The sequence below is a fragment of the Pristiophorus japonicus genome, chromosome 9, assembly GCF_044704955.1.
Source record: "Pristiophorus japonicus isolate sPriJap1 chromosome 9, sPriJap1.hap1, whole genome shotgun sequence".
NCBI classification, from domain to species: domain Eukaryota; kingdom Metazoa; phylum Chordata; class Chondrichthyes; family Pristiophoridae; genus Pristiophorus; species Pristiophorus japonicus.
Window position 1 is genome coordinate 165,478,167 of NC_091985.1, and position 27,424 is coordinate 165,505,590.

Sequence of the window (27,424 nt, forward strand, 5' to 3'; positions counted from 1 at the left end):
GAAGTAATGAATAAGAAACAACTTGGATTTATACAGCATATTTAATGTAGTAAAATGCCCCAAGGCACTTCACAGGAGCATAATCAGACAATATTTGACACCGAACCACATCATAAACTAGTTGGTCAGATGCTGTCAGTTTTAAAGAACGTCTTAAAGGAGGTAGAGAGGTGTCGATGTTTACAGAGGGAATTTCAGAGCTTAGGGCTTCGGCAGCGGAAGGCATGGCAACCAATGATGGAGCGATTTAAAATCGGGGATGGTCAAGAGGCCAGAATTGGAGCAGCGCAGATATCTGAGGGCTGGAGGAGGTTACAGAGATCGGGAGGAGTGAGGCTATGGAGGGATTTGAAAACCGGAAGATGAGAATTTAAAAATTGATATACTGGTTTGTTACTGAAGAATCAAGCAACATTTCCTGTTGGGTTACTGTGACAATCACATGACCAAAAGAGAATGCTTTTGGTCTAAACATAAGTAAGGTAATTGAGACGGTTGGCAGTTGTTAACAAAGGACATAATGAAGTGACTGTTTTTAGGAGGTTAGCTGGTTAGTTTAAATGCTAACTATGCTTTTTCTGTGTACAGGAAGCATAATTGAACTGGGCGAACCAATCCCTTGTGAAGCAACTGAGAAAAGTGCCCTCTAAACAGGCCAGTTTATTGACAAAATATCATTAAAACTCTTTTCTCCCCAAACAAAGATGTAGTTGAGCTGTGACGATCTGGGAAACAGTGTCTGCAACAGCAAAGGACTGACGACAGTACCCCAACTAGGTAGATCCTGGGGATAAGAAGGTTGTCCTATGAGGATAGATAGAGTAGATTGGGCCTATAAACTGTCTGAAGTTTAGAAGAATGAGAGATGATCTAATTGAAGCGTATACAATTCTTACAGGGCTTGACAGGGTAGATACTGAGTGGTCTACAGGGCCGTAGTAATACCTGCCCTCCTGTATGGCTCAGAGACATGGACCATGTACATTAGACACCTCAAGTCACTGGAGAAATACCACCAACTATGTCTCCGCAAGATCCTGCAAATCCCCTGGGAGGACAGACGCACAAACATTAGCGTCCTCGTCCAGTCCAACGTCCCCAGCATTGAAGCACTGACCACACTTGATCAGCTCCGCTGGGCAGACCACATAGTTTGCATGCCAGACACGAGACTCCCAAAGCAAGCGCTCTACTCTGAACTCGTCCACGGCAAACGAGCCAAGGGTGGGCAGAGGAAACATTACAAGGACATCCTCAAAGCCTCCCTGAGAAAATGCGACATCCCCACTGACACCTGGGAGTCCCTGGCCATAGACTGCCTAAGTGGAGGAAGTGCATCCGGGAGGGCGCTGAGCTCCTTGAGTATCGTCGCCGAGAGCATGCAGAAATCAACGCAGGCAGCGGAAGGAGCGTGCGGCAAACCAGTCCCACCCACCCCTTCCCTCAACGACTATCTGTCCCACCTGTGACAGAAACTGTGGCTCTCATATTGGACTGTACAGCCACCTAAGAACTCATGCTAAGAGTGGAAGCAAGTCTTCCTCGATCCCGAGGGACTGCCTGTGGGATCCTGCTGTTATAAATAGATGCAGAGTTCAAAAACAAGGAAGTGTTGGTAAACCTTTTCTAAATCACTGTTTAGAAAGTTGTTTGAGTCCAGTTCGTTGGACATATTCAAAAGGGAGTTAGATGTGACCCTTACGGCTAAAGGGTTCAGTGGGTATGAAGAGAAAGCAGGAATGGGGTACTGAGGTTGCCTGATCAGCTATGATCATATTGAATGGCGGTGCAGGCTCGAAGGGCCGAATGGCCTACTCCTGCACCTATTTTCTATGTTTCTATGACCTCTGCTCGAGTACTGTGTCCAATCCTGGGCACCACACTTTAGAAAGGATGTCAAGGTCTTGGAGAGGATGAGGAGATTTACCAGAATGGTCTCTGGAATGAGGGAATTCAGTTTTGTGGAGAGACTGGAGAAGCTGGGGTTGTTCTCCTTCAAGCAAAGATGATTAAGGGGAGATTTTAAGGGGTGGTTTGGATAGAGTAAATAGGGAGAAACTGCTTCTACTGGCAGGAGGGTCGGTAACCAGAGGAAACAGATTTAAGATAATTGGCAAAAAATCCAAGTGGAGATGAGAATTTTTTTTTACACAATGCACTGCCTGAAAGGTGGTGGGAGCAGATCTAATAAATTTCAAAAACGAAGTGGACATATACTTAAAAAGGGAACATTTGCAGGGCTATGGGGAAAGAGCCAGGGGAGTGGACTAATTGGATAGCTGTTTCAAAGAGTTGGCACAGGCACGATGGGCCGAAAGATTCCCTTCTGTGCCGTATGTTTCAATGTGAGCATCTCTGGCAAGTGTAGCATTTATTGCCCGCGAAGGTGATGGTGGGTCTTGAAGTGTTTTGGCATAACTGAGTGGCTTGCTAGGCTAGAGGGCAGTTACGAGTGAGCAATTTTGGTGTAGGACTGGATCTGATATAGGCCAGGACAGCAGGTTTCCGTTCCTAAAACTAAAGGACATCCGTGAACAATCCAACAGCTTTATGGTCACTCTTACTGCTACCAATTTTTATTTTCTCAAACTGCCCCAGGTGGGATTTGAACTTGCGTGCTCTAGATTATTAGTCCTGGTCTCCGGATTACAGGAATATAATCACAACGTTACCGTACCTCATGCTGAGTGTCTTTCGGTGCGTCGTGCCTGTGCCATTAAATGTTCCCAAAATGAATTTCATTAAGCCACAATTCTGCTAGAGGTATCCTTTAAAACCTCAATCTACATCACTAAAACAGATTATCTAGTCATTATCTCATTGCTATTTGTGGGACCTTTCTGTGCACAAATTGGAATTACAACAGTGACTACACTTCAAAAGAACTTCATTCACTGTAAAATTCTGACAGGGTTGGACAGGTTAGATGCAGGAAGAATGTTCCCGATATTGGGGAAGTCCAGAACTAAGGGTCACCGTCTACGGATAAGGAGTAAGCCATTTAGGACTGAGATGAGGAGAAACTTCTTCACTCAGAGAATTGTGAACCTGTGGAATTCTCTACCACAAAGTTGTTGAGGCCAGTTCGTTAGATATATTCAAAAGGGAGTTCGATGTGGTCCTTACGGTTAAAGTGAACAAGGGGTATGGAGAGAAAGCAGGAAAGGGGTACTGAGGTGAATGATCAGCCATGATCTTATTGAATGGTGGTGCAGGCTTGAAGAGCCAAATGGCCTACTCCTGCACCTATTTTCTATGTTTCTATGTAAAGCACTTTGGGACACCCTGAAGTTATGAAAGGTACGATCTAAATGCAATTATTTCTTCTTCCTTCCCTGTTGTGATGAACTGTTTTCTGCTGTGTTGCAGCGTATTTACTACCTGTCTCTGGAGTTCTACATGGGTCGGACCCTGCAGAACACTATGGTGAACCTGGGACTGGAGAATGCCAGCGATGAGGCCATCTATCAGGTATGGTGCCTGACAACAGTGAGTGCAAATGGCTGGACTGGAGTATTATATTATGTAGTTCACACTCAGTAATTTGATGCATAGGCATGATTGGCAATGAACTACAAATGTGTAATAATTATAAGAGCCTATTCTTGGTTAGCTTGAACATTTGAGCTACCTTTGGATTATATAGTGAAGGGTAATGGTGCTTTTTCACAATGTTGCTCCACTTTATTGTCATACTGTTTTAGTTCTACTGCTTAGGCTAGGATCTTATGAATACTACATGCATTCAATCTGACCAACCGTAAAGTGGAATAAAATCCCGCCCCCCCCCCCCACTGTTTATTTTAAAATGAACCTATTCTGTCTTTGACTATATTGGTTTGTGAGGGAAGGCAGGTACAATTCCAGAGGTGAGGGGAGAGTGATTGCCCTCGGCACCAAGGCAGCAATTGACAGAGTAGATCAAGGAGCCCTAGTAAAATTGAAGTCAATGAGAATCAGGGAAAACTCTCCACTGGCTTGAGTCATACCTAGCACAAAGATTGTGGTTGTTGGAGACCAATCATCTTAGCCCTAGGACATCCATGTAGAAGTTCCTCAGGGCAGTGTCCTAGGCCAAGTCACCTTCAGCTGCTTCATCAATGACCTTCCCTCCATCATAAGGTCAGAAGTGGGGATGTTCACTGATGACTGCACAGTGTTCCGTTCCATTCGCAATCCTCAGATAATGAAGCAGTCTATGCCCGCATGCAACAAGACCTGGACAACATCCAGGCCAAAGCTGACAAGTGGAAAGTAACATTTGTGCCACACAAATGCCAGGCAATGACTATCTCCAATGAGAGAAAGTGTAACCACCTCTGCTTGACATTCAATGGCAATACCATCATCAAATCAACATCCTGGGGGTCACCATTGACAAGTAACTTAACTGGGCCAGCCACACACATACTGTGGCTACAAAAACAGGTCAGAGGCAGGATATTCTGTGCCGAGTGATTCACCTCCTAACTTCCCAAAGCCTTTCCACCCCCTACAAAGTCAGGAGTTTGATGGAATACACTCTCATTGTCTGGACAAATGCAGCTCCAACAATACTCGAAGCCCGACACCATCCAGGACAATGCAGCTCGCTTGATCATCAGCCCATCCTCCATCTTAAACATTCACTCCCTCCACCACTGGCGCACTGTGTACCATCTACAAGATGCACTGCAGCAACTCGTCAAGGCTTCTTCGACAGCATCTCGCAAGCTCGCAACCTCTTACCACCTAGAAGAACCAGGGCAGCAGACACATAGGAACACCACCACCTCCACGTTCCCCTACATCACACATTATCCTGACTTGGAAATATATAATTGTTCCTTTATTGTCACTAGGTCAAAATCCTAGAACTCTCCACCTAACAGCACTGTGGGAGTACCTTCAACACACAGACTGCAGTGTTTCAAGAAAGGGGCTCACCACACCTTCTCGAGGGCAATTAGGGATGGGCAGTAAATGCTGGCCTTGCCAGTGGTGCCCACATCCTGTAAAGGAATAAACAAAGAACATTGCGTCCTTTGTTTGATCACTTGAATTATGTTGAAAATGAGTTTCCACATGTACGCTGATGACACCTAGCTCTACCACACTACCACTTCTCTCGACCCTTCCACGGTCTACAAATTGTCAGACTGCTTGTCCGACATCCAGTTCTGGATGAGCAGAAATTTTCTCCAATTGAATATTGGGAAGACCAAAGCCATTGTTTTCGGTCCCCGACTCCATCCCTCTCCCCAACTCCTGTCTTGAGGTTGAACCAGACTGTTCGCAATCTTGGTGTCACATTTGACCCTGAAATTAACTTTCGACCACATATCCGCAACATAGCGAAGAGCATCTATTTTCACCTCCGTAACATCACCCGTCTCCACTCTTGCCTCGGCTCATCAGCTGCTGAAGCCCTCATCCATACCTTTGTTGCCTCTAGACTTGACTATTCCAACGCACTCCTGGCTGGCCACCCACATTCTACCCTACGTAAACTAGAGGTGACCCAAAACTCGGCTGCCCCGTGTCCTAGCTCACATCAAGTCTCGCTCCCCCATCACCCCTGTGCTCGCTGACCTACATTGGCTCCAGGTTAAGCAATGCTCGATTTCAAAATTCTCATCCTTATTTTCAAATCCCTCCCTGGCCTCACCCCTTCCTATCTCTGTAACCTCCTCCAGCCCCACAACCCCTCCGAGATGTCTGCGCTCCTCTAATTCTGCCCTCTTGAGCATCCCTGATTATAATCGCTCAACCATTGGTAGCCGTGCCTTCTGTTGCCGAGATACCAAGCTCTGGAACTCCCTGCTTAAACCTCTCCGCTTCTCTACCCCTCTTTCCTCCTTCAAGATACTCCTTAAAACCTACCTGTTTGACCAAGCATTTGGTCACCTGCCCTAATTTCTACTTACGCGGCACTCTGTCAATTTTTTTATCTCATAATACTCCTGTGAAGCGCCTTGGGACATTTCACTACCTTAAAGGCGCTATATAAATACACGTTGTTCTTTCTTCCCAACACTTCCTCCCCCACCAAATTGTGTATCTTCTCATTATCTTTCTCTCTCTCTCTCGATCCCTGCTCTCTTCCATTCAGCTCTTAAGCTGAGTTTCAAACCCCATATATCACAGAGACCACTGAATTTAATCTCTGCAGCATTGCTTGCTTCTGCCCTTACTTCGCAGCCGAAGTTCTCATTCAGGCTTTTGACCTCCTGACTTCACTTCTCCAAAGCCCCCCTCAATGTCCACCCAAGACAAAAATTCCGACTGGTTTGAAACTCTTGCCCTCAATCTGGTGCCCCACACTAAGTCCAGCTCACTTATGCTCCCTGCTCCCAATACATTGATTTTGAAATTCTCATCTTCAGTTTACATGTCTGCATCCTACCATCCACTGCCCTAACTTTTGTCCTAAGCCCCCTCTCCACCTCCATATCCCCCTCCCTCGGGTGAGCCACCATTGGTAGCAAAGCTTTCAGCCAATAGCAGGAAGGGGGTACTGAAGTTTCATGTTCAGCCATGAACTCATTGAATGGCGGTGCAGGCTAGAAGGGCTGAATGGCCTGCTCCTGCACCTATTTTCTATGTTTCTATGACTCTCTGGGACTCCCTTTCTGAACCATTCCTCCATTGTTACTTTCTTCATCATTTTTAAAAACATCCTGAAAACTTATTACTTTGCCCCCATTATACTACTGGTCTTCGATTTTAACTTGGCTACTACCGCTCAGTGTCCGTTTTTCTGCTGTGAAGTGACTGGGATGCCTTCTCCATTAACAATAAAACTTGCATTTAAACAGTGCATTTAACATAGTGAAACATCCCAAGCCAATTCACAGGAGTTTAAATCAGGCAAAAATTGACACCGAACCAAGAAAGGATGTATTACGATAGGTAACTCAAATGTTTGGTCAATAGGTAGGTTTAAGAAGTGTCCTAAAGGAGAAGACGTAGGTATAGATGCAGAGAGGGTTAAGGAGGGAATTCCAGAACTTGGGGCCCAGACAGCTGAAGATGGCCACCAATGGGGGAGCGAAGGAAGTGGGGAATGCACAAATGGCCATCGTCAGAGGAACTCTGGGTTCTCGGAGGGTTGAAGAGCTCAAGGATGTTGGAGATGGGGAGGAACGAGGCCTTGGAGGGCTTTGAACAGGAAGGTGAGAATCTTAAAATCGAGGTGTAACTGGACCAGGAGCCAATGTAGGTCAGCAAGCACAGGGGTGAAGGGGACTTGGAATACGGGCAGCAGAGCTTTGGATAAGCTTACATTTATAGAGGGTGGAAAATGGGAGGCCAGCCACTCTGTTCCCACTGGGCGGGTTAGGTTTAAATCGGGGCTGCATTTTTTGTTCTGCTTTTAAGTATATATTGCTGCTAATGACTTAATAAAATTATTTCACAATTTCACTTTAAATTGTGTTGGAGAGTGCACCGACACCGAAGGTTGATTTAACCGTAGTGCTACAAAAATTTAATTTTGAAGCACACTGAACCAATAAATGGCATGGCAAATTAATGCGATCCCCAGTCACACAGACAGCACTCGTCGTTCAGTCCTACAATTCATTAGAGCCTGCAGTGTTATTGCTTCTGGTGTTCTTCAATATTTACTTGGAGAGCACAATTTCCTGGCAGCAATGAACACACCACTTCAATCTAAAGGGGATTTTATTGCTGCACCATATGGTCAGTACTTGGGAGGTTCTATTGATTTATTCAACATCCAGAATATTGAGATTCAGCACACAGTTTCATCAGCCAAGCGGCATCATTCTAGCTAATGGGACAAAAAGACTGCACTGTCTTCTCCTCCAACACTGCACCTTCAATAGAATCATCGAATCTTGCATCACAGAAGGAGGCCATTTGGCCCATCGTGCCTGTGCCAGCTCTTTGAAAGAGCTCTCCAATTAGTCCCACTCTCTTGCACTTTCCCCATAGCCCTGCACATTTCTCCTTTTCAAACATATATCCATTTCCCTTGGCTAATCCTTGCCACTGGACCAAGACCTCGCTCTGTCAAGCCCGTGTGGTGGCTGGTGTGCAACGGCCACCACATGTTTAAAAATCCACGCACAGGCATCTTCCACCCTTCAACATGTAGTTCGGGACCTGGAATATTAGGTCCTTCATTGAAACACCTGTGAACTCATCTCTTTGGCGTGGAAGCAAGTCATCCTTGATACAAAAGACTGCCTATGATGATCATCATTTCCTTTTTGAAAGTTGCTATTGAAGCTGCTTCCAACGTCCTTTCAAGCAGCGCATTTCAGATCATAGCACCTCGCTGCGTAAAAACAAAAATATAATTCTCATCTTCCCCTTGGTTCTTTTGCTAATGATCTTAAATCAGTGTCCTCTGGTTACTGACCCTCCCGCCAGCGAAAACAGTTTGTCCCTATCTACTCCATCAAAACCACTCAGAACTTTAAGCACCTCTGTTAAATCTTCCCATCGAAGAGATGACACCGCTTTTCTTCTGTGCTGTAAGATTCGATGAATAGGGAGGGGGAATAGCAAAATGCACAGTATCATCTTGTGAGCCAAAGCAGCAAAATTGTCACTACGCAGTGATTTTGTACAAATTGGGTCAAAGAGAGGCTATTGTAACTCAAGGTGAACAGAAAAAAGAGGAGCTTGTTTGTATCAAAGATTAAATATCAAATCATTGATGGGTGAAACTTTTATTCCTCCCCCACCCCAACTTCTAGCTGGGTTTAGACATTGAAGAACTGGAAGAAATCGAAGAAGACGCTGGACTTGGCAATGGAGGTCTTGGTCGACTGGCAGGTAATCAAAATTCTCATTTTTGAAAGAGTAAGATCTATTTCCATCCCTTCTTTGCGCGTGCACACAGCAAAATATTTTAGAACCGAGTTTAGGGCAGATGTCTTTATTTGGATTCTGTTCCTTCCTCCCCTTTCCTCTCACTTTTGTGGTAGGTAGACTTCTTGGAGCTGTGTTGAAACCCAACATGGAGATTGCTTTAATACTATGACTCACTGGGAAATCTGGGATTGGGTGGCTTGTCGGCAATGTGCCCCCCCACCCATCTCCCCCCCCCCCCCCCCCCCTCCAATTATTAACAACGTGCATAAGTCTGTGGGTCCCATGGGCAAACAAGAGTGGCTTAAATGCGCAGTAAGCTTGCATTGGCTCTGAAATGGACCTCTTCAACATCCCTTCAAACTGTGGCTCAGAGACAGCCTGGCAGCAGACAATTCCTGCAGTCTGTGAATGCTGGGCAGCCTTCCTAATTCAGAAAGCTGTAGGACAATTCAAATGAATACAATTAATTGTTGAAAGAAAGAAAGAGAAATGATTGATTTATTTATGTAGTGTCTTTCACAACCTCGAGCCATCCCAAAGCACTTTACAGTCAATGAGGTACTTTTGAAGTGTGGTCACTGTTGTAATGTAGAGAAACGCGGCAGCCAATTTCCACACTAAGATCCCGCAAGTAAATGAATTGCCAGATCATGTGATGGGTTTTTAGTTGTTGGTTGAGGAATAAATATTGGAGCAGGGCACTAGGAGAATTCCCCTGCTCTTCTTCGAAATAGTGCCATGGGGCCTGTTGCATCCAACTGAGGGAGCAGACGGAGCTCGGAACGTCTCATCTGAAAAATGGTACCTCCGGCAGTGCAGCACTCCCTCAGTTCTGCACTGGAATGGCAACCTAGATTTTGTACTCAAATTCCTGGAGTAGGACTTGAACCCACAACCTTCTGACTCTGAGATGAGAATGCTACCACTGGGAGATCTCCCAGTGTCCTGGTAAATATCTTCCCTCAATCAACACAACCACAAGCAGATTGTCTAGTGATTGATTTGTTTGCCATTTGTGGGATTTCACTATTACACAGGGATTGGGTGCCTCGTCCAAGTACTTGCCCTTGTACTTTGTCCAAGTGGCATCTCACTATGAAAGTAATTCATTAGCACTTTTGCTAATTACATTTATTCATTTTTATTCTGTTTCCTAGACCTGACCAGTACAGCAGTAATGTCATATTAATGCACTACACATAAGAAATATTTGCATTTACATAAATATTTTAACAACTTCAGGTTTTCTATTGGTGCATTAATAGTAAAAGAGTTGTCAGAGGAATGGTGGGGCCGATTAGGGGCCAAAATGGAGACCTATTGGAGTCAGAAGGCATGGCTGAGGTACTAAATGCGTACTTAGCATCGGTGTTTACCAAGGAAGAGGAATTTGCCAATCTCTGGTAAACGAGGAGGTTGCTGGACTAGGCAAGATAAAAGTAGATAAAGAGATGGTACTGGAAAGGCTGGTAGTGATTTAAGTGGATAAGTCTCCCGGTCTGGATGGGATGTATCCTAGGTTGCTGAGGGAAGTAAGGGTAGAGATTGCGGAGGTGCTGGCCACGATCTTCCAATCCTCCTTGGACACGGGTGGTGCTGGAGGATTGCACATGTTACACCCTTGTTCATAAAAGGGGTGAAGGATAAACTTGGTAATTACAGAGCAGTTAGTGTAATGTCGGTGATGGGAAAGCTTTTAGAAACAATAATCCTAGAGAAAATTAACAGCCACTTGGACAAGTGTTGACTGTTATAGAAGAGCCAACACGGATTTGTTGGCAAATAGTGTTTGACTAACTTGATTAAGTTTTATTCATGAGATAACAAAGTCTGGATGAGTGCAGTGCAGACGATGTTGTGTACATGAACTTTCAAAAGACGTTTGATAAAGTACCACATATTGGACATGTTAGCAAAATTGAAGCCCATGGGATAAAAGGGGCATTAGCAGCTTGGGTATAGAATTGACTAAGGGACAGAAAGCAGAGATGACTGGTGACTGGCTGTTTTTCAGACTGGAGGGAGGTATACAGAAGCATATCCCAAGGTTCAGTACTAGGTCCACTTGTTTCTGATCTATATTAATGACTTGGACTTGGGGGTACAGGGCACAATTTCAACATTTGCAGATGACATAAAACTTGAAAGTATAGTAGACAGTGAGGAAGGTAGTAATAGACTTCAAGAAGACATAGACAGGCTGGTGGAATGGGCAGACTCATGACAGATGAAATTCAACGCAGAGAAGTGTGAGGTGATATATTTTGCTGGATGAGGAGAGACTATACACACTAAATGGTGCAATTTTAAAAGGAGTGGAAGAAGAGAGCGACCTGGGGGTTGTTTGTGCAGGAATCTTTGCAGGGACAGATCATAAGAACATAAAAAATAGGAACAGGTGTAGGCCATTTGGCCCCTCGAGCTTGCTTCGCCACTTAATAAGATCATGGCTGATCTGATCTTGGGGCTCAGCTCCACTTCCCTGCCCGCTCCCCATAACCCTTCACTCCCCCAGGACAGGTTAACAAAGCAGTTCGTGGGATCCTGGGCTTTATAAACACAGGCATAGAGTACAGAAGCCAGGAGGTTATGTAATGCCTATATACAACACTAGTTTGGCCCTAGCTTAGAGTATTGTGTCCAATTCTGGGCATCACACTTGGGGAAGGACATGAAGGCTTTGGGGAGGGTACAGAAGAGTTTTGCCAGAAGGGCTGAAGGAATACAGTTACATGAATCGACTGGATAAGCTGGGGTTGTTCTCCTTGGAGCAGAGCAGGCTAAGAGGAGATTTGATTGAGGTGTTCAAAATCATGAAGGAATTAGATAGAATAAATAAAGAGGAACTTTTTCCAATGGCTGAAGAGTCGATAATGAGTGCACAGATTTAACGATTGGCAAAAGAAACTGAGGTGACATGAGAAAAAACAAGAGGTTAGGATTTGGAATGCACTGCCTGATGGGGCAGTGGATACAGATTCAATAATAGCCTTCAAAAGGGAATAGGAGAAAAAATTGCAGGGATATAGAGAGAGAGTGGAGGAGTAGGACGAACTGGATTGCTCTTCGAAAGAGACGGCACAGATTCGATGGGCCGAATGGCCTCCTGTGCTGTACTATTCTATGATTGTCAGGGCATCCCAAAGTGCTTGACAGCCAATGAAGTACTTTTGAAGTGTAGCCACTGTTGTAATGAAGGAAGCACAGCAGCCAATTTGCGCACAGCAAGCTCCCACAAACGGCAGTGTGATAATGACCAGATAATCTTTTTTTCTTTAAGTGACACTGGTTGAGCAATAAATACAGGTTGAGCGTGTCCAAAACCTGGTGTTCTGAAATTCGGAATGTTCCGAAATCCGGATTCCCCCGCCTCGGCGGCCCGATCCCGCACTGGCGCTCGGCAGCTCAACCCCCCCCCTCCCCCGACCCCACCTACCTCAGCCCAGGCAAAGATGTTCCAAAATCTGGAAATATCTGGAATATGAGGAAAAAGCGGAAATATGGTGTTGAGGTAGAGGATCAGCCATGATCATATTGAATGGCGGTGCAGACTCGAGGGGCCGAACGGCCTACTACTGCTCGTATTTTCTATGCCTCGGTCCCGAGGCTTCCGGATTTCGGACATCACACTGTATTGGGCAGGATCCTGGGGAGGTATCAACTGCTTTTCTTTGAAATGATGTCATGAGATCTTTTACTTCCACCTGAGAGGACAGACATGGCCTTGGTTTAACGTCTCATCTGAAAGTGGAGCACTCCCTCAGTACTGCACTGGGAGTGTCAGCTTAGATTTTGTGCTCCAGTGGAGTGGGACTTCAACCCATAAGCTTCTGACTCAAATGCCGGAATGCTACCCACTGAGCCATAGCTACACCTCTGGGTAGAGTTTCCACTTTGGGTGCAGTCAGCAATCCAGGTACAAATTGCGTTCGTTTTCTGAAGTGAAGTTATGGTTCAAGTTTCTGCTCAAACTCATTTGCATATCGGAGAACACACAATCTTCCATGAACCAGAGCAATCGGGCAGTGTTTTAGAACGTAATTATTATTTTTTTTCTTGCATTAAAAAATATTCCTTGATGTATTTGAGTAGTAACCTGTTGTAGTTTTATTAGTGCAGCTGGAAATGGGTTTATCGCAAAAAAATGAGCGTTTTTAAGAGTGTGAATCACCCGATTTTTAAATAACTGGAAATGACTTTTTAAAAACTATCCTGAACTATTTACTTGTGCTAATAATGCCTAATGGTGTCCTTGTGCCTAAAAAAAAATCTTAATTTGAAGAGCTTCTCGAAAGCCCACAAACAGGCGCAATTAGCAGAAACTCATCATGATGATCAATTCAATCTGGGGGTTGGGCCAGTTTTGTGGGTGGGGCCAGCTTTCAGCATGATTTTTTTTAACCCAGCGCAAAAGATCGCAGAAACTCGATTTGCGCTAGTGTAATTTGTGCTTGAACTTCCTCGATCTTTTATACCGGTTTGGCCGATTTTGGGCGAATTGCGCTGGAAAACCAGCAGAAACTCTACCCCCTCATACTTTAACAATGCATGTACCAATAAAAAAAAGTGGTCACTTTTGCTAATTACATTTATTCTTGATTTTAGCCTGTTTCCTTGATTCATTGGCCACACTGGGTTTGGCAGCATACGGCTATGGAATTCGCTACGAATTTGGTATTTTTAATCAGAAGATTCAGAATGGCTGGCAGGTGAGTGTGCTGGAATGATTAAGTTCCCTAATGATACATTATCGAAGAAAAGAGGCAAAACAGCCGTCGTTGCTGTTGGATACCTTCACATGTAGCTACCTGCCAACTAACAAACTTGCAGACAGACTTGTAGACAACTAAAATTAAAGCTCATGGAATTGAAGGCAAATGATTAACCTGGTTAGGAGATTGGTTAGGCAGCAGGAGACAGAGTAGAGATAATGGACCTCAACTATTCACTATATTCATTCATGATTCGGATAATGCACTGAGAGCCATATGTCCAAGTTTGCCGATGGCACAAAGATTGGTGGCATAGTAAATAGTGTAGACGGGAGCATAAAATTACAAAGAGACATTGAAAGATGAAATGAGTGGGCAGATGAATTTCAATGCAGGCAAGTGTGAGGTCATCCATTTTGGACGATAAAAGGATAAATCCAAATATTATTTAAATGGTGAAGAGCTAGGAACAGCAGAGGTCCAGAGAGATTTTAAGGGTCCACATACACAGATCATTAAAATGTAGTCGTCCGGTACAAAAAAATAATCAAAAAGGCTAATGGAATGTTCGGGCTGGAATGTAAAGGGTGGAAGTTCTGCTCCAGGTATGCAAAGCCCTGTTTACACGGTATCTGGAGGGAGTGCAGCCCTGTTTACACGGTATCTGGAGGGAGTGCAGCCCTGTTTACATGGTATCTGGAGGGAGTGCAGCCCTGTTTACATGGTATCTGGAGGGAGTGCAGTACAGAATAACCGGAATGTTACCGTGTTTCCAATGGTTAGATTTGTTGTGTATGCATAAATAACTGACAAACTGAGCCAGGAGAAAAGTAACTTAACTTTGTGCTTTTATACAACCCAAAATGGTGTCCCCAAAGCGGCATGAACCAGCATGAGTACAGCAACTGTGAATAGCTCCCTCAGGGTCCTAATGCCCATCCAGTGATCTGTAACAAATAAATAGAGTATGAACACAAAAGATTGAGATGTTACATAAACCAGGCTTGTATTTCTTGCAATATAGATAGTTAAGGAATAGTTTGATAGAGGTTTTTAGGATTTTTAAAGGAATAGAGTAAATAAAGAAGCTTTTTCCACTGGTGGGGAGTCTAGGATAAGGGGGCATTTAACCTTAAAATCAGAGCCAGGCCATTCAGGAGAGAAGTTAGGAAACACTTCCTCATGCAAAGGGTGGTAGAAATGTGGAACTCTCTCCCACAAAAGGCTGTAGATGTTAGCTCAATTAATAATTTAAAATCTGAGATCAATAGATTTTTGCTAGACAAGGGTATAAAAGGATATGGAGCCAAGGCAGGTGGATGGAGTTAAGATACAGATCAGCCATGATCTCATTGAATTGGTGGAACAGGCTCGAGGGGCTGAATGGCCCGCTCCTCTTTCTATGTTCCTATGACTTTCTTCAGTCTAGACCACCGGGCAGGTTTGGATGAAGAATGTCCTTCAGTCCATTTGATCTCCTCCAGAATTAAATAGAATTTTACAGCAGAGAAACAGGCCATTCGGCCCAACTGGTCTATGCTGGTCACAAGTCTCCTCCCACCCTACATCATCATACCCTATCAGCATGTTGTTTCTGTGCTACATCTCTGTGTAAACTCTCTGCACTTGGGTAGGTAGGGTGAGCTCCACAGGGAAGGGGTGTACACTTCACAGCAGGCAAACAGAAACTCTACTGTTGTGACATTGGAGACCCTTAAACACCTCGGTTTCTCCTAAACTGATACCTGGCTGACTTTTTTTAAAAAACCTACATGAAAAGTACCCCCATAGTTTGATTAGCATGAATGGTTACCAAAGGCTTTAAATGTGCAAAGCGCAACAGTCTGTTCATGGTAACTTATGCTAGGAGATTACATAGAAACATAGAAAGTAGGTGCAGGAGTAGGCCATTTGGCCCTTCGAGCCTGCACTGCCATTCAATATGATCATGGCTGATCATGCAACTTTGTTACAATAAAACATTTATTGCTTCAAAGTGATATCACACTTGCCCAAATTTCCCTCTGATTCATAAGGAACAGCCACTCTGTGGTTCCTGCGTTATTCAGAACAATCATACTTGCACAGAAAGCTAAGAAATCCAAACATGCCCTGTTGTATGGTCATCGAATCATGCAGCACGGAAAGAGGCCATTCGGCTCATCATGCCTGCGCTGGCTCTTTGAAAGGGCCAGCCGATTAGTCTCACTCCCCTGCCCTTTCCTCATGGTTCTGCAAATTTTTACTGATCACACAATAAAGACATAATGTAGACGACTTATCAGCTGAAGCTGAGGACTCGCTGGTACTACAAGACAGACCCTTTTATGCCCCACAGTGGCAAGAGGCTTACCCCCCAATAGCACCAACCAGTGTTAAGAACACTGGGACTGTCCTTGTTTTTATATTTTTAAAAATTGGAACCAAGACATCATTAGCACTCACTGGCACCAAATTCTATGTAAATGAAGGGCAAATTACGCTGGCTCCTCCCAAGGAAGTAATTATTACTACCAAGGATATAATTGGCAAAAGAACCAGAGGAAGATTAGTTTTGTTTTTGGCGCAATGAGTTGTTATCATTTGTGTGATGTATTTGCAGCCATGCTCTGTACCATGTAATTACATGTAACAGCCAACAGATGGGGAAAGCCCGGGAGGCACACATTACTGCACCTCGTGCTGCCTCCCTATATAAAGCAGGCTACCCCTGCAGGGCTCATGTTTGGAGTCTACATTAAACCTAAAGGTCACAAGGTGATTAACTCCAGCAAATGGGCCACATGTGATTTATTATAGTGATAAGCATATGTATCAATCTGGAATGCACTGCTTGAAAGGGTGGTGGACGCAGATGCAAGAGTATCATTAAAAAGGGAATTGGATATATACTTGAAAAGGAAAAATTTGCATGGCTATGGGGAAAGAGCAAGGGAGAGGGAGTAGTTGGATCGCTCTTTCAAAGAGTTGGCACAGGCATGATGGGCCGAATGGCCTCCTGTGCTGCATGATGATTCTATATATGATTGGGCTAGTAACCTGGATGCTCTTCATTTAGGGTCCCATCAGCTAATGGTTTCTTAGTGACAGTATTGCTTGTACAGTACACTAGTCGCAAACGTACTTCAAGTCCTCTCCTAGCAGCATCATCATAGGCAGTCCCTTGGAATCGAGGAAGACTTGCTTCCACTCCTGAAGTGAGTTCTTTGGTGGCTGAACCAGTCCAACACGAGAGCTACAGACCATGTCACAGGTGGGACAGATATTCGTCGGGGGAAGGGGTGGATGGCACTGATTTACCACATGCTCCTTCCGCTGCCTGCACCTGACATCTTCACGCTCGCGGCGTTGAGATTTGAGAAGCTCAACTCCCTCCCAGATGCACTTTCTCCCCTTAGGGCGGTCTTCGGCCAGGGTCTCCCAGGTGTCAGTGGTGATGTCACACTTCACCAGGGAGGCTTTGAGGGTGTCCTTGTAACGTTTCCGCTGCCCACCTTTGGCTCGTTTGCCATGAAGGAGTTCCGAGTAGAGCACTTGCTTTGGGAGTCTCGTGTCTGGCATGCGAACTATGTGGCCAGCCCAGCAAAGCTGATCCACTGTGATTAGTGCTTCAATGCTGGGGATGTTGGCCTGGGCAGGGACATTGATGTTGGTGCATCTGTCCTCCCAGGAGATTTGCAGGATCTTATGGAGACATCGTTGATGATATATCTCCAGTGACTTGATGTGTCTTCTGTACATCGTTCATGCCTCTGATCCATACAGAAGGGTGGGTATTACTACAGCCCTGTAGACCATGAGCTTGGTGATAGATTTGAGGGCCTGGTCTTCGAACACTCTTTTCCTCAGACGGTCGAAGGCTGCACTGAAGGCGATGTTGAATCTCCGCATAAATGTCTGCCTTTTTTGACGAGCCTCTCGAGGTAAGGGAAGTGGTCCACGTTGTCGAGTGCCGCGCCGTGAATCTTGATGACTGGGGCAGTGCTGTGCGATAAGGACAGGCTGGTGGAGGACCTTTGTCTTATGGATGTTAAGTGTAAGGCCCATGCTTTCATATGCCTTGGTGAATACATCGACTATATCCTGGAGTTCAGCCTCAATGCGCGCAGACGCAGGCGGCGTCCGCGTACTGCAGCTCATCGACAGAGGTTAGGGTGATCTTGGACCTGGCCTGGAGGCGGCATCAGTTAAACAGCTTCCCACTGGTTCTGTAATTTAGTTCCACTCCAGCGGGGAGTTTGTTGACAGTGAGGTGGAGCATGGCAACGAGGAAGATTGAGAAGAGGGTTGGAGCGATGACGCAGCCCTGTTTGACCCCGTTCCGGATGTGGAATGGGTCTTTAATGGATCCGCCGGTAAGGATCACGGCCTGCATGTCGTTGTGGAGCAGGCAAAGGATGTTGACAAGCTTTTGGGGGCATCCAAAACGGAGGATGCTCCATAAGCCCTCACGGTCGACAGTGTTAAAGGCCTTTGTAAGATCGAAAAAGGCCATGTATAACAGCTGGCGCTGCTCCCTGCATTTTTCCTGCAGTTGTCGTGCTGCAAAGATCATGTCTGTCGTTCCTCCGAGCATAGTAGATCCTTGCATGGATGAGCCCTCAGCCTCTCGGTGAGGAGTGTTCGTAATAAGGCGGACGAATTAACTGCGCAGGCAACTATTAACGGATATGATATAATTGGCATTACGGAGACATAGCTCCAGGGTGACCAAGACTGGGAACTCAATGTCCAGGGGTATTCAACATTCAGGAAGGATAGACAGAAAGGAAAAGGAGGTGGGGTAGCGTTGCTGGTTAAAGAGGAAATTAACGCAATAGTAAGGAAGGACATTAACTTGGATGATGTGGAATCGGTATGGGTAGAGCTGCGGAATACCAAAGGGCAGAAAATGCTAGTGGGAGTTGTGTACAGACCACCAAACAGTAGCAGTGAGGTTGGGGACAGCATCAAACAAGAAATTAGGGATGCATGCAATAAAAGTACAGCAGTTATCATGGGTGACTTTAATCTACATATAGATTGGGCTAACCAAACTGGTAGCAATACAGTAGAGGAGGATTTCCTGGAGTGTATTAGGGATGGTTTTCTAGACAAATATGTCGAGGAACCAACTAGAGGGCTGGCCATCCTAGACTGGGTGATGTGTAATGAGAAAGGACTAATTAGCAATCTTGTTGTGCTAGGCCCCTTGGGAAAGAGTAACCATAATATGGTAGAATTCTTTATTAAGATGGAGAGTGACACAGTTAATTCAGAGACTAGGGTCCTGAACTTAAGGAAAGGTAACTTCGACGGTATGAGATGTGAATTGGCTAGAATAGACTGGCGAATGATACTTAAAGGGTTGATGGTGGTTAGGCAATGGCAAACATTTAAGGATCACCTGGATGAACTTCAACAATTGTACATCCAGGTCTGGAGTAAAAATAAAACGGGGAAGTGGCTCAACCGTGGCCGAGGGAAATTAAGGATAGTGTTAAATCCAAGGAAGAGGCATATAAATTGTCTAGAAAAAGCAGCAAACTGGAGGACTGGGAGAAATTTAGAATTCAGCAGAGGAGGACAAAGGGTTTAATTAGGAGGGGGAAAATAGAGTATGAGAGGAAGCTTGCTGGGAACATAAGACTGCAAAAGCTTCTATAGATATGTGAAGGGAAAAAGATTAGTGAAGACAAACGTAGGTCCTTTGCAGTCAGAATCAGGTGAATTTATAATGGGGAACAAAGAAATAGCAGACCAATTGAACAAATACTTTGGTTCTGTCTTCACGAAGGAAGACACAAATAACCTTCTGGAAATACTAGGGGACAGAGGGTCTAGGGCGAAGGAGGAACTGAAGGAAATCCTTATTAGTCAGGAAATTGTGTTAGGGAACTTGATGGGATTGAAGGCTGATAAATCCCCAGGGCCTGATAGTCTGCATCCCAGAGTACTTAAGGAAGTGGCCCTAGAAATAGTGGATGCATTGATGATCAGTTTCTATGGACTGGAGGTTGCTAATGTAACACCACTTTTTAAGAAAGGAGAGAGAGAGAAAACGGGGAATTAGCCTGACATCAGTGGTGGGAAAAATGTTGGAATCAATTATTAAGGATGAAATAACAGTGCATTTGGAAAGTAGTGACAGGATCGGTCCAAGTCAGCATGGATTTATGAAAGGGAAATCATGCTTGACAAATCTTCTGGAATTTTTTGAGTATGTAACTAGTAGAGTGGACAGGGGAGAACCAGTGGATGTGGTGTATTTGGACTTTCAAAAGGCTTTTGACAAGGTCCCACACAAGAGATTAGTGTGCAAAATTAAAGCACATGGTAGGGTGGTAATGCATTGATGTGGATAGAGAACTGGTTGGCAGACAGGAAGCAGAGAGTGGGAATAAACGGGTCCTTTTCAGAATGGCAGGCAGTGACTCGTGGGGTGCCGCAGGGCTCAGTGCTGGGACCCCAGCTATTTACAATTTACATCAATGATTTAGATGAAGGAATTGAGTGTAATATCTCCAAATTTATGGATGACACTAAGCTGGGTGGCGATGTGAACTGAGGAGGATGCTAAGAGGCTGCAGGGTGACTTGGACAAGTTAAGTGAGTGGGCAAATGCATGGCAGATGCAGTATAATGTGGATAAATGTGAGGTTATCCACTTTGGCAAAAGCACAAAGGCAGACTATTATCTGAATGGCGTCAGATTAGCAAAAGGGGAGGTGCAACGAGACCTGGGTGTCATGGTACATCAGTCATTGAAGGTAGGCATGCAGGTACAGCAGGCAGTAAAGAAAGCAAATGGTATGTTGGCCTTCATAGCGAGAGGATTTGAGCATAGGAGGAGGGGGAGGTCTTACTGCAGTTGTACAAGGCCTTGGTGAGGCCTCACCTGAAATAGTGTGTTCAGTTTTGGTCTCCTAATCTGAGGAAGGACGTTCTTGCTATTGAGGGTGTGCAGCGAAGATTCACCAGACTGATTCCCGGGATGACAGGACTGACATATGAAGCGAGACTGGATCGACTGGGCCTGTATTCACTGGAGTTTAGAAGAATGAGAGGGGATCTAATAGAAACATATAAAATACTGACTGGACTGGACAGGTTAGATGCAGGAAGAATGTTCCCGATGTTGCAGGAAGTCCAGAACCAGGGGACACAGTCTAAGGATAAGGGGTAAGCCATTTACGACAGAGATGAGGAGAAACTTCTTCACTGAGTTGTTAACCTGTGGAATTCTCTGCCGCAGCGAGTTGTTGATGCCAGTTCGTTGGATATATTCAAGAGGGAGTTAGATATGGCCCTTATGGCTAAGGGGATCAAGGGGTATGGAGAGAAAGCAGGAAAGGGGTACTGAGGTGATGATTAGCCACGATCTTATTGAATGGTGGTGCAGGCTCGAAGGGCCAAATGGCCTACTCCTGCACCTATTTTCTATGTTTCTATGTCCCATCTATACCTATGTTTCTCTTCCACTAAGTCCAGCTCTATGTACGGAGCAAAGTAACAAACAGAAAGAAAATGGACATTAGAATCAACATCATTGGCGGTCCCTCGAATGAGGATGACTTGCTTCCACGAGAGTTCACAGATGTTTCAATGAAGAATCTGATGTTCCTGTCCTGAACGCCAACTGAAGGGTGGAAGATGCCTGTGCGTGGATTTTTTTTTTTTTTTTTTTTAAACGCGAGGTGACCGTTGCACATCAGCCACCACACATGCTTAACTGAGCTCGGCCTTTATCCAGTGGCAAGGATTAACCGGGATGACTGGAGACCTGCTCTGCTGCACAGACCTAGTGCGTGCACACATCGCAGTGTGGGCTGGCCCGTGCTGCCCCTGGGCTCTCGGCTCTTCTGGGCCCCGTACCCTCATTCGCCGCACCTCCTCCACAAACTCTCACCACTCCTCCACCACAAAACACTCACCGCACATTAGAATGTCAGCTTGCTTGAGTCACTGAGTAAATAGGAAGAAATAGAAGTTACAACACGAAAGCATTCCGTGTCGATGTTTACCTGCCACGTGAGCAACTAGTTCGAATCACATTGGCCCACCCTGTTCCCATATCCCTTCAACCCCTTTTCCTTCATCAACCTATCCAATCTAATCTTAAATGTTGACATAGTTACTACCTCAACCACTAACCCTGGAAGTGAATTCCACACCCCCCTTCCCGCAGGATGATTTCCCATCTCACCCACCGTTTTCAGAAGACATTAAGGTTCTCCACACAGGAGAAAAAAAAATCCAAGCATGAGTTGCTCACAGCTGCTCTTACACACCTAGAAAGAGAGAAAAAAAGGAATCTACATTTTGTATAGTGCTTTTCATGACCTCCGGACATCGCTTTACAGCCAGTGAAGTATTTCCAAATTGTAGTCACTGTTGTAGCAAACGCAGCAGCCAATTTCCACGCAGTTAGGTCCCACCAACAGCAATGTGATAATGACCAGTGATGTTGGTTGAGGAATAAATATTGATCAAGACACCGGGGAGAACTGCCCAGCTCTTCAATAGTGCCATGGAATCCTTTACGCCCACCCAAGAGGGGAGATGGGCCTTGGTTTAATGTCTCACCTGAAAGACAGCACCTCTGACAGTGCAGCACTCCCTCCGTACTGCACTGGAGTGTCAGCCTAGATTTTTGTGCTCCAGTCTCTGGAGTGTGACTTGAACCCAGCTGCAGCTGATGCTCAAAGCAACCAATTACACAGCACATTTACAAACATCTGAGAGTAGACTGTCTCCCTCCTGTCCCCAAAATGTGACCGGTGAGACCTTTTTTTATTCATTCCTGGGATGTGGGCATCACTGGCAAGGCCAGCATTTATTACCCATCCCAAATTGCCCCTTGAGAAGATGGTGGTGAGTCGCCTTCTTGAACCGCTGCAGTCCGTGTGGTGAAGGTGCTCCCACAGTGCTGTTATGGAGGAAGTTCCAGGATTTTGACCCAGTGGCTATGAAGGAACGGCGATATATTTCCAAGTCAGGATGGTGTGTAACTTGGAGGGGAACGTGGAGATGATGGTGTTCCCTGTGCCTGCTGCCCTTGTCCTTCTAGGTGGTCGAGGTTGTGGGTTTGGGAGGTGCTACCGAAGAATCCTTGGCGAGTTGCTGCAGTGCATCGTGTAAATATTACACACTGCAACTACGGTGCGCCAGTGGTGAAAGGGAGTGAATGTTTAAGGTGGTGGATCGGGTGCTAATCAAGACCTGAAATGTAGAATCATTTATCAAGAACATAATAGGCATGTAATTCTCCCTTGCTCATGTAGTATGACAAGAATTGGGGAGAATTACATGCCTATTAAACCGGCTCGCGTTTGTACCCTTGTATCGGTTTAGTCAGAAAGATAATTGTTTGCCCCATTTTATATTTCTGTATACATTTTGTCTATCAAAAAATAATGGCCTTTTTAAAAAAAAAATGTAAAAAATTAGCAAGAGATTATAATTTGCCTTTACGCTCCATTTGTTTGTTTGCAGATAGAAGAAGCTGATGATTGGCTGCGCTATGGTAACCCTTGGGAGAAGGCCCGGCCGGAATACATGCTCCCTGTTCACTTCTATGGACATGTGCAGCAGACAGAGGATGGTGCCAGATGGGTCGATACTCAGGTACGTACCGCTTAACCCACAATGTGCAGGACCAGTGAGGGAACTGCCGATTTCTGTGGAACTGGCTGACACTGCCGGCCTCGTAGTCTTCTGTCTCTCGAACCTTTACATCATTTTTGGGGAGAATGTTTCAGATTTCCACCACACTACTCATAGAATCATACAGCACACCGTGCCTGTGCTGGCTCTCTGAAAGAGCTGCCCAATTAGTCCCACGGCCCCTGCTCTTTCCCCATAGCCTTACAAATGTTTCCTTTTCAATTATATATATATCCAGTTCCCTTTTTCAAAGTTACTGTGGAATTGGCTTCCACCACCCTTTCAGGATGATTACTGCTCTAGAACTGCTTCTGACGGGAGGAGGAAGGGGAAAACAAATGCGCTGGGGTGGAACAGAGTGACATACCAGTTTGTGCTTGTGTTTTCGGCGTGTGAATGATCTCCAAGTGCCGCTAGAGAAGGCGATGAGAGGAAACGAGGTGCTTTCTGCCGAGAAGGGAAAATGAAATTCGCACCCCCCCCACAACTCCACAACATAGAAAATAGGTGCAGGAGCAGACCATTCAGCCCTTCGAGCCTGCACCGCCATTCAATGAGTTCATGGCTGAACATGAAACTTCAGTACCCCATTCCTGCTTTCTCGCCATAACCCTTGATCCCCCGAGTAGTAAGGACTTCATCTAACTCCCTTTTGAATATATTTAGTGAATTGGCCTCAACAACTTTCTGTGGTAGAGAATTCCACAGGTTCACCACTCTCTGGGTGAAGAAGTTTCTCCTCATCTCGGTCCTAAATGGCTTACCCCTTATCCTCAGACTGTGACCCCTGGTTCTGGACATTGGGAACATTCTTCCTGCATCTAACCTGTCTAAACCCGTCAGAATTTTAAACGTTTCTATGAGGTCCCCTCTCATTCTTCTGAACTCCAGTGAATACAAGCCCAGTTGATCCAGTCTTTCTTGATAGGTCAGTCCCGCCATCCCGGGAATCAGTCTGGTGAATCTTCGCTGCACTCCCTCAATAGCAAGAATGTCCTTCCTCAAGTTAGGAGACCAAAACTGTACACAATACTCCAGGTGTGGCCTCACCAAGGCCCTGTACAACTGTAGCAACACCTCCCTGCCCCTGTATTCAAATCCCCTCGCTATGAAGGCCAACATACCATTTGCTTTCTTAACTGCCTGCTGTACCTGCATGCTAATCTTCAATGACTGATGTACCATGACACCCAGGTCTCGTTGCACCTTCCCTTTTCCTAATCTGTCACCATTCAGATAATAGTCTGTCTCTCTGTTTTTACCACCAAAGTGGATAACCTCACATTTATCCACATTATACTTCATCTGCCATGCATTTGCCCACTCACCTAACCTATCCAAGTCACTCTGCAGCCTAATAGCATCCTCCTCGCAGCTCACACTGCCACCCAACTTAGTGTCATCCGCAAATTTGGAGATACTGCATTTAATCCCCTCGTCTAAATCATTAATGTACAATGTAAACAGCTGGGGCCCCAGCACAGAACCTTGCGGCACCCCACTAGTCACTGCCTGCCATTCTGAAAAGTACCCGTTTACTCCTACTCTTTGCTTTCTGTCTGACAACCAGTTCTCAATCCACGTCAGCACACTACCCCCAATCCCATGTGCTTTAACTTTGCACATTAATCTCTTGTGTGGGACCTTGTCGAAAGCCTTCTGAAAGTCCAAATATACCACATAACCTACCATTTTACGGTATATGTTGGCTAAACATGGAAAAGCTCTCAATTCTACCTGTAAAAGATGGAAGTGCTGGTAGTCTGTGTACATTCAGTTTGTTGAAATGCATCAATGATGTCCATACCTTACACAGGTGAGTAAGCCTTGGAAATCTGAAGAGGAAGAGTTTTTTTCTTTAACTGATAGTGGTGGAAGGAAAAGATGTGGTTACATTGGGCTCAATTTTCCCCAAAGCATTTTTTTTGGCGTACTTGAAGAGTTATGCCTGATTTTTGGGGGGCCTAAGTATGCCAAAAAAAAAATTCTAAGTTTCCCAGTTGGATTTCTTCATTTTGGCATGGCCTAACCCGACCTTTAGTATTGGGGGTGGAGCCTTGATCTCCACCAAAAAGATTGGGCTGCCATGGTATCCAGGGACACGATGCGAGTTAAAGCATACAGTCAGTTCCCAACACATTAAAAGAATTGAAAAACACATAGCAGCAACTTACCTCCAACCCCACCTGTCCCGTCCGGTCCCATTCATTTTCACTCACTCGCTCGCTCGCTCTCTGTGGTTGGAGGTAAGTTGCTGCTATGTGTTTTTCAATTCTTTGTGTGTCCGGGCAGCTGCTGCGCCGATTTCCTTAACTCTAGGGAAGGTTTATCAGGACAGGCCACATACGCTGGCCTAATCAGAACTGGAGTAACACTCAGCTGGCCAACCTTCCCAAATTGGCATAGGTGGCTGGTTGCGCTCCCTTTGGCTGAAAAAAAAACTGCCCGTAAAAAATCGTAACTGAGTTACACTGGTGCAAATTGATTGGGGAAACTGTGGTTTTTCAACTTAGGCGAAAAAGAGCAGCCTCCTTCAAAAAAAGGCGCAAATCACTGGGGAAAATTGAGCCCATAAGAATGACATAAAACGATGTTGTATCATAGGCCACTTCCTAACAGATGGGTACAAAACAGAATGTTGGCCTTTATCTAAAGGGAGCTGGAATACAAAGCGGAGAAAGTCATGCTACAATTGTGTGGAGCCTTGGTCAGACCCCACCCTGAGTACTGCATTCAGTTCTGGACACGGTACCTCAGGAAAGATTTGGAGGGGGTACATCGCATGGTTCACCAGAATTGAGGTTAGAGGGTTAAATTGCAAGGACAGTTTGCAGATTTGGCTTGTATTCCCTTGACTTTAGAAGATTGAGGGGTGATCCCGAGGCATTTAAAATGTTAAAAGGATTTGATAGGGTAGGTACAGAGAAACTATTTCCTCTGGTGGGTGAATCCAGAATAAGGGAACATCATAAAATTAGGGCTAAGCCATTCAGGAGTGAAATCCGTTCAGTTTTTCACACAATGCAAAGTGGAAATTTGACATTCTCCTCCAAAAGTCTGTGAATGTTCAGACTCAGTTGGAGCTTTCAGGACTGAGATTGATTTTTGTTAGCTAGGGGTATGAAGATATATGGAGCACAGGCAGGTATATGGAGTTAAGATGAGATCAGCCATGGTCTAACTGAATGGCGGAGCAGGCTCGAGGGGCTGAATAAGAACATAAGAACATAAGAATTAGGAACAGGAGTAGGCCATCTAGCCCCTCGAACCTGCTTCGCCATTCAACAAGATCACGGCTGATCTGGCCGTGGACTCAGCTCCACTTACCCGCCCGCTCCCCGTAACCCTTAATTCCCTTATCGGTTAAAAATCTGTGATTTGAATACATTCAATGAGCTAGCCTCAACTGCTTCCTTGGGCAGAGAATTCCACAGATTCAGGTCCGTATTTTGAGGCTGTGCCCCCTAGTTCTAGTCTCCCCGACCAGTGGAAACAACCTCACTGTCTCGATCTTGTCTATCCCTTTCATTATTTTAAATGTTTCTATAAGATCACCCCTCATCCTTCTGAACTCCAACGAGTAAAGACCCAGTCTACTCAATCTATCATCATAAGGTAACCCCCTCATCTCTGGAATCAGCCTAGTGAATCGTCTCTGTACCCCCTCCAAAGCTAGTATATCCTTCCTTAAGTAAGCTGACTAAAACTGCACGCAGTACTCCAGGTGCGGCCTCACCAATACCCTGTACAGTTGCAGCAGGATCTCCCTGCTTTTGTACTCCATCCCTCTCGCAATGAAGGCCAACATTCCATTCGCCTTCCTGATTACCTGCTGCACCTGTAAACTAACTTTTTGGGATTCATGCACAAGGACCCCCAGGTCCCTCTGTACCGCAGCATGTTGTAATTTCTCCCCAATCAAATAATATTCCCTTTTACTGTTTTTTTTTTTCCCCAAGGTGGATGACCTCACATTCCGACATTGTATTCCATCTGCCAAACCTTAGCCCATTCGCTTAACCTATCTAAATCTCTTTGCAGCCTCTCTGTGTCCTCTACACAATCCGCTTCCCCACTACTTAGTGTCATCTGCAAATTTTGTTACACTACACTCTGTCCCCTCTTCCAGGTCATCTATGTATATTGTAAACAGTTGTGGTCCCAGCACCGATCCCTGTGGCACACCACTAACCACCGATTTCCAACCAGAAAAGGACCCATTTATCCCGACTCTCTGCTTT

General features: G+C 45.2%; 1 protein-coding gene across 1 annotated transcript in view; it reads left to right on the plus strand.

Annotated features, from left to right (window-relative positions):
- Positions 1 to 27,424, plus strand: part of LOC139273962 (glycogen phosphorylase, brain form-like) — a 118,648-nt gene that overhangs the window by 19,259 nt on the left and 71,965 nt on the right. Inside the window, exons 2-5 of the mRNA XM_070891035.1 lie at positions 3,370 to 3,471; positions 8,709 to 8,787; positions 13,432 to 13,535; positions 23,013 to 23,144. Of these exons, the coding sequence (XP_070747136.1) occupies positions 3,370 to 3,471; positions 8,709 to 8,787; positions 13,432 to 13,535; positions 23,013 to 23,144 (417 nt within the window). The remainder of the gene's footprint in view (positions 1 to 3,369; positions 3,472 to 8,708; positions 8,788 to 13,431; positions 13,536 to 23,012; positions 23,145 to 27,424) is intronic.